This window comes from Tachyglossus aculeatus, unplaced genomic scaffold (genome assembly GCF_015852505.1).
Source record: "Tachyglossus aculeatus isolate mTacAcu1 unplaced genomic scaffold, mTacAcu1.pri scaffold_123_arrow_ctg1, whole genome shotgun sequence".
In the NCBI taxonomy this organism is placed as follows: Eukaryota; Metazoa; Chordata; class Mammalia; order Monotremata; family Tachyglossidae; genus Tachyglossus; species Tachyglossus aculeatus.
The window spans coordinates 911322-927020 of NW_024044852.1; the positions used below are offsets into that span (position 1 = coordinate 911322).

The window sequence follows — 15699 nt, forward strand, 5'->3', positions numbered from 1 at the left end:
TGTATAGATTTATTACTCTTTATTTTACTTGTACATATTTACTATTCTATCTATTTTGTCAATGATGTCCATCTAGCTTTACTGCTATTCATTCTGATGACTTGACACCCGACCACATGTTTTGTTTTGTTGTCTCTCTCCCCCCTTCTAGCCTGTGAGCCCGTTGTTGGATAGGGTCCGTCTCTCTATGTTGCCAACTTGTAATTCCCAAGCGCTTAGTACACTGCTCTGCACACAGTAAGCACTCAAAAAAATGATTGAATGAATGAATGAATGCAGAACAGTGTATTAAGCACTAGGGAGATTACAATATAACAGAGTTGGTAGACACTTTCCTGCCTACAAGGAGCTTACAGTCTAGAGGGGGAGGACATACATTAACATAAATTATAGATACTTCCATAAGAACTATGGGGAAGAGGGTGAGGTGAATATCAAGTGTTTACAGTGAGCCCATTGTTGGGTAGGGACCATCTCTATATGTTGCCGATTTGTACTTCCCAAGCGCTTAGTACAGCGCTCAGAACACAGTAAGTGCTCAATAAATACAATTGAATGAATAATAAAAGTGTACAAATCCAAAGGTATAGGCAACACAGAAGGGAGAGGGAGCAGGGGACAGCCAGCGCACTTGACCCTAACAAGAATGGATTTTGACAAATGCGTTCTGTTCTCAAAAATGGTTATTGGTCTCACTCAAAGAGGATTCAAGACTCAAAAGCTTGTTCCATCAGATCCTGCTTCCTTCCAGGACGCAGAAGAATGAATCACAGTCTTTGCATCAAGACAGTTTTCCCTCTGACCACATTTCTCAGAGCCTCTTTCATGTCTTTGTTCCTCAGGCTGTAGATGAAGGGGTTCGGCATGGGGGTGACCACCGTGTACATCACGGATGCTATCGAGCCCTTCTGTGATGCTTGGGTAGGTACGGAGCTGAAGTAGACCCCGAAACCAGTGCCATAGAACAAGGAGACCCCGGATAGATGTGAGCAACAGGTGTTGAGAGCTTTATATCTTCCTTTGGCAGATGGAACTCTCAGTATGGTGGTTATGATGAGAGTGTAAGAGAAAATGATACCCACGAATGGAAAAATAGCCAATATAACTGTCAGCACGTGTAGCAGTACATCACTGATCAAAGTGTCTGTGCAGGAAAGCCTTAGGACCCGGTTAGGCTCACAGAAAAAGTGAAGGATTTCATTGTCTGTACAGAAAGATAATGGAAGCACCAATAATGTGTGAATCAGGGCATCAAGGTCACTGACACTCCAGGACCCAGCAACCGTCAGGGCACAGAGCCGTGGGTTCATGATGGTGGTGTAGTGGAGGGGGTGGCATATAGCCACGTAGCGATCATAAGCCATCCTGGTGAGGAGGAAATGGTCTAGACATACAAAGAGAAGGTAAAAAAAAAACATTTGGGCCAGGCAGTCAGCGTAGGATATGGATTTATCTTGGGTCTGGAGGTTGGCCAACATCTTGGGAATCATGGTAGATAATAGACAGGCGTCGGCCAGGGAGAGGTTGATGAGGAAGAAATACATGGGGGTGTGCAGGTGCGGGTCGGAGCCAATGGCCAGGATGATGAGCAGGTTCCCCAGGACCCCAAGCAGGTACATGCAGAGGAACAGCCCGAAGCAGAGCTGCCACTGCTCCACCCAGTCAAACAGTCCCATGAGGAGGAATATGGAGACACTGGTTTGGTTCCCCTTTGCCATGGGGCCAGAGAATCTGCTGGGAGAGATATGGCAGGAGAATGAGATGACAGATCAATCACATCCTGATTCTGCCTCAACCTAGACTCTGTGTGGTTTAATGTGTGTATGTGTGTGTGTGTGTGTGTGTGTGTGTCTGGGGGGGTGGTTATCATGGGCAGAGTAAACCGTGTAGAGACCCCGTCACTCAACTTCAGACCACCCCAGCTTTATTGGACAGGTGGTTAAGAGACCTGGAGTGGACAGGTGGTTAGGAGACCTGGGGTCTGGCTGGAGATCTCGTTCATCTGAAATTCTCCCACTCCCACTCTCCAGCCTTCCTGGTGTCCTGGGTCTGCCCTTCCTGGGCCTGTGTGTGTGCCAGCACAGGGTGCAGTGGATTCATTCAATAGTGTTTATTGAGCGCTTACTGTGTGGAGAGCACTGTACCAAGTTCTTGGAAATACAATACCGCCCTACCCTCCAGGCATAGCATTGGGCTCTCCCAGTCTGGCTGCTCCCCATTCTTCATGGAACACCCCATCAGAGACTCAGAGCCCATCATCAGTGGCCCCTCAGGTTTCTCCTCACCCGACTGAAAAATCCCACTTTTCTTCAGACACTCCACTCCCAGCCTTTCTTCCCCATCACTGTTCTTTCCTGGGCCTTCTCCAAATCCAGGATAAGAACTCAGTCACTGAGAATCATGAGTAATTTCTCTTGTTCTTTCCATGATGTCCAATCCCCTGAATACCATTCATCTTGGTAGAGAAGCAGCGTGGCTTTGTGGAAAAAGCACGGACTTGGGAGTCACAGGTCATGGGTTCTAATCCTCTCTTCACCACTTGTCAACTGTGTGACTCTGGGCAAGTCACTTAACTTCTCTGTGCCTCAGTTCCCTCATCTGTAAAATGGGGATTAAGACTGTGAGCCCCACGCGGAACAACCTGACAACCTTGTATCTACCCCAGTGCTTAGAACAGTGCTTTGCACAGAGTAAGCGCTTATCAAGTACCATCATCATTATTATTGTTATTTTTCCATTATCAGCAACAACTCACAGATTTCACAGAATCTGGCACATAATAAGCGCTTAATAAATACCATCATTTATTATTCTTATTATTCCAGTTAGCCATGAAGGAATTTTGTTTGGTTACTTGCTTTTTTTTTTTTTGGTTCTTACCTGGGGTTATAAAAAGGTGTTTTTAACACCTTCCTAGCTTTAAGTCAATCATTTTTCTTTTTTTTAGCTCTCCCTGTCAGCTTTTTCCCCACTAAGGTCTAGGTTTTGTAAATTTTTTTTAGAAATTCAATAGCCCATGATAGTTTGTGGATTTCTTCCCCAGCAAGAATGTCGAAGGTTCTCAAGTCATGATCACTATGGCAGAGTGATTCTTCCATCTCCTGCACTAGGTCCAGCACACGATTCATAATACAATTCAATATGTAATTTTTCCATGTTGGTTCTAGGAGTAACTGTCCCAAAAAAGAGTCATTTGTCCTATCCAAAAACTCTAATTTCACTTCCTCCTTCCCTAATCTCCGATGATCTTGTCAACTCCTTTGCTGGTGAAATCGAAAGCATCCGACCTAACGTGCCCAAGACCCACCTTCAACCTCCATGATGCTCTTCTAACTCTACTTCCACCTTCTCCTTCTTAGCAGCTTTCAAGAGAAAGTCTCCCACAGCCTTTCCAAATCTGTGCCTCTCTCTTGCCTCTCCCCCAACTGATTGATTCCTCACTCCCTTCCCCTTGCCCAGAAATCATTCTCCCTTCAACTCTCCCCAGCTTCATAGCTCTCCTGAAATCCTTCTTCCTCCAGGATGGTGTCCCTGATTGAGGCCCACCATCCCTGCTCATGTCATCTTAGCATACACCTAAGCGTTTATTTACTCGCATACAGCTTTCACTAGCACTTATTTGGGACTACGTACTCGAAGAACCCCACATGAAGGAAAACTCACATTATAGTACTCATTCATTCAATAATATTTATTGAGTGCTTACTGTGTGCAGAGCACTGTACTAAACACTTGGGGAGTACAAGTCGGCAACATATAGAAATGGTCCCTACCGAATAACAGGCTCACAGTCTAGAAGTGGGAGACAGACAACAAAACAAAACATGTAGACAGGTGTCAAAACCATCTCCTGGCAAGACCAATGCATCCCCCCAGTCCCTTTGCTCGTCTCCCAGCTTCCCACTGGTTCCCTTCCTCGGTCTGTGTCACACTCTGTGTTGGAAAGAGCTCCAGACCAAGGGTCAGGAGACCTACATTCTAGTCCCGACTCTGCCACTTGCCTATTGTGTGACCCTGGGCAAGTCACTAAACTCCCATTATGTTCATCGCTTCCTATATGGCATCTCATCTTATCCAGAGAAGATGTGTGTTTTGGGAAGACTGTTCCCTAATCCTGCCAAAAACTGTGTTCTATCCAAAACACATAGTGCAGACATGTGTTTTAGCACAACTGACTGTATAGTATGGTCTTCATCCTATTTCTGTTTTCATTTTATTCTCATCCATTTTCCCATCCTCTTCTTATTCCAGGTTTATCTGTGTCATCCTTCCTCCTGCTCCACTGATTGCAAATAATGTATCAGCCTCTCTTCCACATTAGATTGTAAACTCTTTCATGATAAGGACCATGTTTTTTACCTCTATGGCATTCACCCACTGCTTTTCTTTGCTTCCCTGTATTTCATAAATACCAATTACATCAAACTCCTCCTATTTTCCAAAGGATTCACCACAGGAGACTTGTCCAGGGAGCCAAAGATGCTGCTGCGGGTGTCCTTCCCCTGAGGTAGCTGTTACCTGGAATGTCCATGCCGGCCTCTGACTCTGAGTGCAGGGGCTTCTATGTTGTATTTGTCTCCTTTTGGCTGCAGGAATTGCCCTAGAGTTCCTAAGCAAGGCTGCTGCAAGCTGGGATCTTGTCTCCTCACCCACAAGATAGTGTGGGAGGGACGGGACTCGAGGCAGGACTATTTGCAGGAGTCTCTGGGACCCTGGAACCACCATTCCACAAGTCCCAAGCTCCTTGTTAGAAACAGTCCTCTGCATATAGTAAGCACTCGATAGGTATGATTGATGAATTTACAAACAAACAAGCACTCAGTGCCTGATCTCTGTCCCAGCCCTTCTGGGCTATAATGGAGGGATTCAGATGCCTTATCCTGGTCCCCATCCAGGCTACCCATCAGACTGCTTTTTGTTGATTGCAGGTGGGGCTCTGGATGCAATGTGATTTGATGTCAAGTGCCTAATACAGTATTCTTCATACAGAAGACAATAAATAGCAAGGATGAATATGATGATAAGGATGATGTCAATGGCAACCGATAATCTCCATAACCTTCTTATCAGAGAAGAGACATAAGCTCACTGTGGACAGGGAATACGTTCACTTGTTGTATTGTACACTCCCAGTTGCTTAGTAAAGTGCTTTGCACACAGTAAGCGATCAATAAATACTGTCGAATGACTGAATGAATTAGATCTTCATTATCTTCATGATCATCATCATTAAGCTTTGTTTTTAGTTTCTCGGGCCTTTATTAAGAAGCAGCGTGGCTTAGCAGCAGGAGCACGGGCTCAGGAGTCAGAGGTTGTGGGTTCTGATCCCAGCGCCACCACTTACCAACTGGGTGACTTTGGGCCAATCACTTCACTTCTCTGTGCCTCAGTTATCTCATCTGTAAAATGTGGATTAAGACTGTGAGCCCCACGTGGGACAACCTGATTGTATCTACTCCAGTGCTTAGAACAGTGCTTGGCACACAGTAAGCGCTTAACAAATACCATCATCATTAAGTGCTTACTATGTGTCAGACACTGTACTGAGCACTGGGCACTGTGAGCTGCTCTAAGTACTTGGGAAAATAAAACAAAAATGCAAGACACATTCCCTGCCCACAAGGAGTTTATACTCTACCATCTCAGCCATCGCTAAATAGCAGCTTCTCAATGAATGCTTTCTAATGATGTTAATGCCATGTGCATTGGAAGAACTTACTCAAGGAAAAGAATTGTATTCCAAAACTAGTTTCCATCAAGACAACTTAGAATTTGTTGAAAAGACTAAACTAGAATTGGACTACCATTCCCAACTGGTAATAAATAAAGGGTCAGACAAGCTATCTTCCAAGCTGACACGACTGGCTATACTTTTAGGCAGTAACATCAGGGACTTGAAGTTCTCAAGACAGCCAGATGTTCCCAGTTACTTGTCAGAATTTAGGTGTTCTGGCGATGTAAGATGTTTTACTAATGACTAGAAAACCAGAATAGAGGTTCCTCTATGAGTAGAAAGATTACAAGGCTCAAAGTGAAAAGACATGACCCTAGTCCTGGCTCTTCCATTCTTTAAATGTGTGACATTGGGTAAGTCACTGAGCCTCTCTGTGCCACAAGTTCCCCTTTTGTTAAACTAGGCTAGTAACCTCTCCTCCCTAACTCCATGGAGATGGGGTGAAGATAAAATGAGGTAATATGGAAGAAAGCACATTCAACTTCTCGAAAGATGCTGTGCACATCCAGAGTATTATCATCTTCTAGACTTTAAACTCCATGTGGATAGGGAATATGTCTACCAAATCTCTTTCAAGCACTTAGTACAGTGCTTTGCTCTATAAATATCATTGATTGATTGCTTGATTGTGTGATGTTCCACATTGCTTTAAGAGGAGATTGGTTCCAGATTTGTACCAGGAAATTATGCAGATGGCACATCATGTTGTAGCCACTGCGGAGGCACAGTACCACTTCTGCCCTGCTCTCTATGGGGCTGATGAGCCAGGGGCAACCAAGGTGTTTCGCCATCATATACCCCAGGACTTTACTTCCCTCAGCAAAACCATCCCAGCTAACAGGAGAACTCAAACTGCTTCACCCTCTCACTCTCTCATTGGGCAATACCTCTGGCTAATGCTCCCCAAAAATGGGTATTCTGTGAAACCTCCCTCCTGCACCCCCAGAGGCACAGAGAGCATCCAGAAGGCTGTCGGAGGGTTGTTGCTAACCTACCCTCTCAGGGTTCAGCAGTGGGTTAGGGAAGAGAGCAAATTGCTTCAATAACCTCCCCAAAATGACATAATGGGCTCATGCCCAGACAGATTTCACAGATACCCCTCTTCATAGATAAGAGACAAAAACATATTTTCTCTCTCTATAATAGTACCCAAGTCCTAGTCTTCATTCTCCTTTAGCAGGGAGTACATAATCAGAATGCAACCCCGTTTGCGGGACAGGGACTGTATCTGATTTGATTAAGTTGTATATATCCGAGGGCTTAGGACAGTACTTTGAAACAGAGTAAGTGCTTAGCAAATACCATGCTTATAGGCAATTAACATTTCAATCAATCAATCATATTTATTGAGTGTTTACTGTGTACAGAACACTGTATAAAGCACTTGAGAGAGTACAATATAACAGAGTTGGTAGACACTTGTCCTGCCTACAAGGAGCTTATGGTCTAGAGGGGGAGACAGATATTAACTATCCAGCACTTAGTACAATGCTTTGCACATAGTAAGCACTTAATAAATACCATCATTATAATTGTATTAACATAAATTATAGATGTGTCCATAAGTACTATGGGGAAGAGGGTGTGGTGAATATTAAGTGTTTACTGTGAGCCCGTTGTTGGGTAGGGACCATCTCTATATGTTGCCAATTTGTACTTCCCAAGCGCTTAGTACAGTGCTCTGCACACAGTAAGTGCTCAATAAAAACAACTGAATGACTAATGAAAGTGCACAAATCCAAAGGCATAGGCAACACAGAAGGGAGAGGGAGCAGGGGAAATGAGGGCTTAGTCCTCCTTCTTGGAGGAGATGTGATTTTAATAAGACTTTGAAGAGGGGGAGGAGAGTGATTGTTTCTTGGATATCAAGGGGGAGCAAGTTCCAGGCCAGAGGCAGGATGTGGGCAATGGGTCGGAGGTGAGATAGACAAGATCGAAGTATGGTGAGTAGGTTGGTGTTGGACGAGCAAAGTGAACATGCTGGGTTGTAGTAGGAAATCAACAAGGTAAGAGAGGAGGGAACAAGGTAATTTAGTGCTTTAAAGCTAATGGAAAGGAGTTTCCATTTGATACCGGAGGTGGAAGGACAACTACTGGAGGTTCTTGAGGAATGCAGAAATGTAAATTGAAAGGTTTTTTTTAATAAATATGTTCCAGGCAGCCGAGCAGAGTATTGAGTGGAGTGAGGAAAAAGAAGAGAGCACTTAACAAAATACTGGTTTAAGCGTAGAATTAGCCTTTTCCGATAACTTTGTCTGGGTGACCCCAATACTAGCAACATCCACTTATTTTTTTTCTCCTTTTGGAAAGCCTTTTGCATAACTTCTTCTGTGATCTCAACCCATGACACTCTTCAGTTTGGAGCAAGGAGGCAAAGAGAGAGCTGCCTTTGGCTTGTTTCCATTTTTCCCTGGCCTTCTAACCTCCCCTTGGAGCCAGTTCTTCCCCGAAATAAGCTGAGCTCCAGCCAGTGTCATCATCAAGTGAATAGGCTCCTCCAGGAGTGAATGACAGAGAATAGAAACCCACCTTTCATTTTTGTGTGAGGGCCTGATCATGTGTCTGTCCGTGGGCCTGCTCTGGGAATCCGGAGACATGGGTTCTGGTACCAGTTCTGCCTCCTGGGATTATGCCATCACTAAGGATCTTTCTGACCTGAAAAACAACTGAGGGCGATCTGCAAGGTAGACAGATCCAGCAGGTATCGTGAAATTAGTTGGTTATTGTGATCAATGAGCTGTACAAGGCAACCACCTGCAAAGCTATGACATTACAACATAGCATAGGCACTGTGTCCTCGTCACTTTGGCCGTAAATTGAACCTGCTCATTTCCAAAAAAACCTTTTTGAGCACAAGCAACAAGAGTGTGTGAGTGGCACGGCACAAACTGCTAGCACTAAAATTAACTCCTCTTCACAGGTTTGAAGTCCTGAAGTCTGAGGACCTAGGACTCAATAGGAGACTCCATCCACCACCAAGCAGATGATGACGATGGTGACTTGAACGGCTACTGCACTTGACCCTAACAAGAATGGATTTTGAAAAATGCGATCTGTTCTCAAAAATGGTGATCAATCTCACTCAAAGAGGATTCATGACTAAAAGCTTGTTCCATCAGATCCAGCTTCCTTCCAAGACGCAGCAGAATGAATCACAGTCTTTGCATGAAGACAGTTTTCCCTCTGAATACATTTCTCAGAGCCTCTTTCATGTCTTTGTTCCTCAGGCTGTAGATGAAGGGGTTCAGCATGGGGGTGACCACCGTGTACATCATGGAGGCTATCGAGCCCTTCCGTGATGCTTGGGTAGATACGGGGCTGAGGTAGACCCCAAAACCAGTGCCGTAGAATAAGGAGACCACTGATAGGTGTGAGAAGCAGGTGTTGAAAGCTTTATATCTTCCTTTGGCAGCTGGAACTCTCAGTATGGTGGTTATGATGCGAGTGTAAGAGAAAATGATACCCAAAAAGGGAAAAATAGCCAATACAACAGCCAGCACATATAGCAATACATCATTGATCAAAGCGTCTGTGCAGGAAAGCTTTAGGACCCGATTAGGCTCACAGAAGAAGTGAAGGATTTCATTGTCTGTACAGAAAGATAACGGAACCACCAATAATGTGTGAACCAGGGCATCAAGGCTACTGACACTCCAGGACCCAGCAACCATCAGGGCACAGAGCCGTGGGTTCATGATGGTGGTGTAGTGGAGGGGGTGGCATATAGCCACGTAGTGATCATAAGCCATCCCGGTGAGGAGGAAATTGTCTAGACCTACAAAGAGAATGAAAAAATACATTTGGGCCAGGCAGCCAGCATAGGATATGGATTTATCTTGGGTCAGGAGGTTGGCCAACATCTTGGGGATCGTGTTAGATAATAGACAGGCATCGGCCAGGGAGAGGTTGATGAGGAAGAAATACATGGGGGTGTGCAGGTGCGGGTTGGAGCCAACGGCCAGGACGATGAGCAGGTTCCCCAGGACCCCAAGCAGGTACATGCAGAGGAACAGTCCAAAGAAGAGCTGCCGCTGCTCCACCCAGTCAAACAGTCTCAGGAGGAGGAATTCTGATACACTGGTTTGGTTTGCCTTCACCATGGGGCCAGAGAATCTGCTGGGAGAGACATGGCAGGAGAATGAGATGACAGATCCATCACATCCTGATTCTGCCTCAGCCTAGATTCTAGGTGGTTTAATGTGTGTGTGTGTGTGTGTGTGTGTGTGTGTGTGTGTGTGTGTGTGTGTGTGTGTGAGTATGGGGGGCGGGGGAGGTTAACATAGGCAGAGTAAACAGTGGAGGGACCCCGTCACTCGACTTCAGACCGCCACAGCTCTATTGGAAAGGTGGTTAGGAGGCCTGGGGTCGGGCTGGAGATCTAGTTCATCTGAAATTCTCCCACTCCCACTCTCCAGCCTTCCTGGGGTCCTGGATCTGCCCTTCCTTGCCCTGTGTTTGTGCAAGCACAGGGTGAAGCAGATTCATTCAATAGTATTTATTAAGCACTTACTGCGTGCAGAGCACTGTACTAAGCTCTTGGAAATGCAATTCCACCCTACCCACAGGTATAGCACTGGGCTCTCCCAGTCTGGCTGCTCCCCATTGTCCATGGAACGCCCCATCAGAGACTCAGAGCCCATCATCAGTGGGCCCTCAGGCTTCTCCTCAACCGACTGAAAAATCCCAGTTTCTTCAGACACTCCACTCCCAGACTTCCTTCCCCATCACTGTTCTCTCCTGGGCCTTCTCCAAATCCAGGATAAGAACTTGGTCACTGAGAATCTTGTGTGATTTCTCTTGTTCTTTCCATGATGTCCAATCCCCTAAATACCATTTATCCCAGTAGAGAAGTAGCGTGGCTTTGTGGAAAAGGCAGACTTGGGAGTCAGAGGTCATGAGATCAAATCCTGGCTCCACCACTTGTCAACTGTGTGACTTCGGGCAATTCATTTAACTTGTCTGTGCCTCTGTTCCCTCATCTGTAAAATAGGGATTAAGACTGTGAGCTCCACGTGGGACAACCTGATAACCTTGTATCTACCCAAGTGCTTAGAACAGTGCTTTCCACATAGTAAGTGCTTGCTTCCTCTCCTCCTCCTCCCCCTCCGCATCGCCCCGCCTTACCTCCTTCCCCTCCCCACCGCACCTGTGTATATGTATATATGTTCATACATATTTATTACTCAATTTATTTTACTTATACATAATCTATTTATTTTATTTTGTTAATACGTTTTGTTTTGTTGTCTGTCTCCCCCTTCTAGACTGTGAGCCCGCTGTTGGGTAGGGACCGTCTCTATGTGTTGCCCACTTGTACTTCCCAAGCGCTTAGTACAGGGCTCTGCACACAGTAAGCACTCAATAAATACGATTGAATGACTGAATAAATGAATCATCATTATTATTCTTATTATTGCCATTATCAACAACAGCTCACAGATTTCACAGAATCTGGAACATAATAAGCGCTTAATAAATACCATCATTTATTATTCTTATTGTTCCAGTTAGCCAGGAAGGAATTTTGTTTGATTACCTGCTTTTTTTTGGTTCTTACCTGGGCTTATAAAAGGGTACTTTTTAACGCCTTCCTGGCTTCGAGTAAGTCACTCGTTTTTCTTTTTTTTAGCTCCCCCTGTCAGCTTTTTCCTCACTAAGGTCTATGTTCTGTAATTTGTTTTTAGAAATTCAATAGCCCATGATTGTTAGTTTGTGGATTTCTTCCCCAGCAACAATGTCAAAGGTTCTCAAGTCATGATCACTATGGCAGAGCGATTCTTCCATCTGCTTCCGTAGGTCCAGCACACGATTCATCATACAATTCAATGTGTAATTTTTCCTTGTTGGTTCTAGGACTAACCGTCCCAGAAAAGAGTCATTTGCCCTATCCAAAAACTCTAATTTCACTTCCTCCTTCCCTAATCTCTGATGATCTTGTCATCTCCTTTGCTGGTCTGAAAGCATCAGACCTAACCTGCCCAAGACCCACCTTCAACCTCCATGATGCTCTTCTATCTCTCCTTCCACCCTCTCCTTCTTCACAGCTTTCAAGAGAAAGTCTTCCACAGCCTTTCCAAATCTGTGCCTCTCTCTTGTCTCTCCCCCAACTGATTGATTGGCACACAGTAAGCACTTCACATATACCATCATCACTAAGTGCTTACTATGTGTCAGACACTGTACTGATCACTGGGCACTGTGGGCTGCTCTAAGCACTTGGGAAAATAAAACAGAAATGGAAGACACATTCCTTGCCCACAAGGAGATTATTCTCTACCATCTAAGCCATCGCTACATAGCAGCTTCGGGAAGGAAAGCTTTCTTATGATGTTATGGCCAGGTGCATTGGAAGAATTAAGTCAAGGATAAGAATTGTATTCCTAAACTAGTTTCCATCAAGACATAGAATTGTTGAAAAGACTAAACTAGAATTGGACTACCAAGCCCAACTGGTAACGAATAAAGGGTCAGACAAGCGATCTTCCAAGCTGACATGACTGGCTCGACTTTAAGACAGTAACATGAGAGACTTGAAGTTCTCAAGACAGCCAGATATTCCCGGTACTTGCCAGAATTTAGGTATACTAGCGATGTAAGATGCTTTACTAATGACTAGAAAACCAGAATAGAAGTTCCTCTATGAGTAGAAAGATTACAAGGCTAAAATTGAGAAGATATGACCCTAGTCCTGGCTTTTCTAATGTTTAAATATGTGACCTTGGGTAAGTCACCAAGCCTCTCTGTGCCTCGATTTCCCCTTTTGTTAAACTAGGCTAGTAACATCTCCTCCCTATCTTCATGGGGATAGGCTGAAGATAAAGTGAGGTAATATGGAAAAAAGCCCATTCAACTCTTCGAAAGATCAATCAATCAATCAATCAATCAATCGTATTTATTGAGCGCTTACTATGTGCAGAGCACTGTACTAAGCGCTTGGGAAGTACAAATTGGCATCACATAGAGACAGTCCCTACCCAACAGTGGGCTCACAGTCTAAAAGGGGGAGACAGAGAACAGAACCAAACATACCAACAAAATAAAATAAGTAGGATAGAAATGTACAAGTAAAATAAATAAATAAATAAATAAATAGAGTAATAAATATGTACAACCATATATACATATATACAGGTGCTGTGGGGAAGGGAAGGAGGTAAGACGGGGGGATGGAGAGGGGGACGAGGGGGAGAGGAAAGAAGGGGCTCAGTCTGGGAAGGCCTCCTGGAGGAGGTGAGCTCTCAGCAGGGCCTTGAAGGGAGGAAGAGAGCTAGCTTGGTGGATGGGCAGAGGGAGGGCATTCCAGGCCCGGGGGATGACGTGGGTCGGGGGTCGATGGCGGGACAGGCGACAGCGAGGTACAGTGAGGAGATTAGTGGTGGAGGAGCGGAGGGTGCGGGCTGGGCAGTAGAAGGAGAGAAGGGAGGTGAGGTAGGAGGGGGCGAGGTGATGGACAGCCTTGAAGCCCAGGGTGAGGAGTTTCTGCCTGATGCGCAGATTGATCGGTAGCCATTGGAGGTTTTTGAGGAGGGGAGTAATATGTCCAGAGCGTTTCTGGACAAAGATAATCCGGGCAGCAGCATGAAGTATGGATTGAAGTGGAGAGAGACACGAGGATGGGAGATCAGAGAGAAGGCTAGTGCAGTAGTCCAGACGGGATAGGATGAGAGCTTGAATGAGCAGGGTAGCAGTTTGGATGGAGAGGAAAGGGCGGATCTTGGCAATGTTGCGGAGCTGAGACCGGCAGGTTTTGGTGACGGCTTGGATGTGAGGGGTGAATGAGAGAGCGGAGTCGAGGATGACACCAAGGTTGCGGGCTTGTGGGACGGGAAGGATGGTAGTGCCGTCAACAGAGATGGGAAAGTCTGGGAGAGGACAAGGTTTGGGAGGGAAAGATGCTGTGCACATCCTGAATATTATCATCTTCTAGACTCTAAAATCCATGTGGATGGGGAATATGTCTACCAAATCTCTTTCAAGCACTTAGTACAGTGCTTTGCTCTACAAATACCATTGATTGCTTGATTGTGTGATGTTCCACATCGCTTTCAGAAGAAATTGGCTCCAGATTTGTACCAGGAAATTATGCAGATGGCACATCCTGTTGTAGCCACTGTGGAGGCACAGTACCACTTCTCCCCTGCTTTCTATGGGGCTGATGAGCTAGGGCAACCGAGGTGTTTCACCTTCATCTTCCGCAGGACTTTACTTCCCTCAGCAATACCATCCCAGCTAACAGGAGAACTCAAACTGCTTCACCCTGTCATTCTCTCATTAGGCAATACCTCTGGCTAGTGCTCCCCAAAAATAGGTATTCTGTGAAATCTACCCCCTGCACCTGCAGAGGCACGGGAAACATCCAGAAGGCTGGGGGAGCGATGTTGCTAACCTACACTCTCAGGGTTCAGCAGTGGGTTAGGGAAGAGAGCAAATAGTTTCAATAAACCCCCCAAAACGAGGTAATGGGCTCATGCCCAGACAGATTTCACAGATACCCCTCTTTATAGAAAAGAGACAAAAACATATTTTCTCGCTATATAAAAGTACCCAGGTCCCAGTCTTTATTCCCATTGAGCAGGGAGTACATAATCAGAATGCAACCCCCTTTGTGAGACAGGGACGGTATCTGGCTTAGTACAGTACTTGGAACATAGTAAGTGCTTAGCAGATACCATGATCATAGGCAATTAACATTTCAATCAATCAATCATATTTATTGAGTGTTTACTGTGTGCACAATATTGTATTAAGTGCTTGGGAGAGTACAATATATCAGAGTTGGTAGACATTTTTCCTGCCTACAAGGAGCGTCTGGTCTAGAGGGGGAGACAGATATTAACATAAATTATAGATGTGTACATAAGTACTATGGAGAAGAGGATGAGGTGAATATGAAGTGTTTACTGTGAGCCCGTTGCTGGGTAGGGATGCTGAGAAGCAGCGTGGCCCAGTGGAAAGAGACCGAGCTTTGGAGTCAGAGGTCATGGGTTCAAATCCCTGCTCCGCCAATTGTCAGCCGTGTGACTTTGGGCAAGTCATTTAACTTATCTGTGCTTCAGTTCCCTCATTTGTAAAATGGGGATTAAGATTGTGAGCCCCACGTGGTACAACCTGATCGCCTTGTATCCCCCCAGCGCTTAGAACAGTGATTACCATCATTATTATTGTTATCATTGCCATTATCAACAACAGCTCACAGATTTCACAGAATGAGCGCTTACAGTGCTCTGCACACAGTATGTGCTCAACAAATACAACTGAATGACTAATGAAAGTGTACAAATCCAAAGGCATAGGCAACACAGAAGGGAGAGGGAGCAGGGGAAATGAGGGCTTAGTCAGGGAAGGCCTCTTGGAGGAGATGTGATTTTAATAAGGCGTTGAAGGTGGGGAGGAGAGTGATTGTTTCTTGGATATGAAGAGGGAGTGAATTCCAGGCCAGAGGCAGGATGTGGGCAATGGGTCAGAGGTGAGATAGACAAGATCGAAGTACGGTGAGTAGGTTGGTGTTGGATGAACAAAGTGAACATGCTGGGTTGTAGTAGGAAATCAGCAAGGTAAGAGAGGAGGGAAAGGTAATTTACTGCTTTTAAGCTAATGGAAAGGAGTTTCCGTTTAATACGGAGGTGGATGGACAACTACTGGAGGTTCTTGCGGAATGGAGAAATATAAATTGAACAGTTTTGTTTTAGAAATACGTCCCAGGCAGCCTAGCAGAGTACTGAGTAGAGTGAGGAAAGACAAGGGAACACTTAACAAAATACTGGTTTAAGCACAGATTAGCCTTTTCCAATAACTTAATCTGGGTGACCCCAATACTAACAACATCCACTTATTTTTTTTCTCCCTGTGGAAAGCCTTTTGTATAACTTCTTCTGTGGTCTTAACCCATGACACTCTTTAGTTTGGAGCAAGGAGGCAAAGAGAGAGCTGCCTTTGGCTCATTTCCATTTTTCCGTGGCCTTCTA

General features: G+C 45.1%; 2 protein-coding genes across 2 annotated transcripts; both read right to left on the reverse strand.

Moving 5' to 3' along the window:
• Window positions 1–767: 767 nt before the first annotated feature.
• LOC119922758 (olfactory receptor 7C2-like) lies at window positions 768–1718 on the reverse strand. The gene has a single exon (XM_038742425.1). It carries the CDS (start codon window positions 1716–1718, stop codon window positions 768–770), a length of 951 nt encoding a protein of 316 aa, XP_038598353.1.
• A 7168-nt stretch (window positions 1719–8886) lies between these two features.
• On the reverse strand, window positions 8887–9834 carry LOC119922759 (olfactory receptor 7A10-like). The gene has a single exon (XM_038742427.1). The coding sequence runs from the start codon at window positions 9832–9834 to the stop codon at window positions 8887–8889; it is 948 nt and encodes a 315-aa protein (XP_038598355.1).
• Window positions 9835–15699: the final 5865 nt, after the last annotated feature.

Coding starts and splice junctions, on each gene's coding strand:
- LOC119922759 (XM_038742427.1), bottom strand. CDS start 9,834: ATGGTGAAGGCAAACCAAACCAGTGTATCAGAATTCCTCCTCCTGAGA.
- LOC119922758 (XM_038742425.1), bottom strand. CDS start 1,718: ATGGCAAAGGGGAACCAAACCAGTGTCTCCATATTCCTCCTCATGGGA.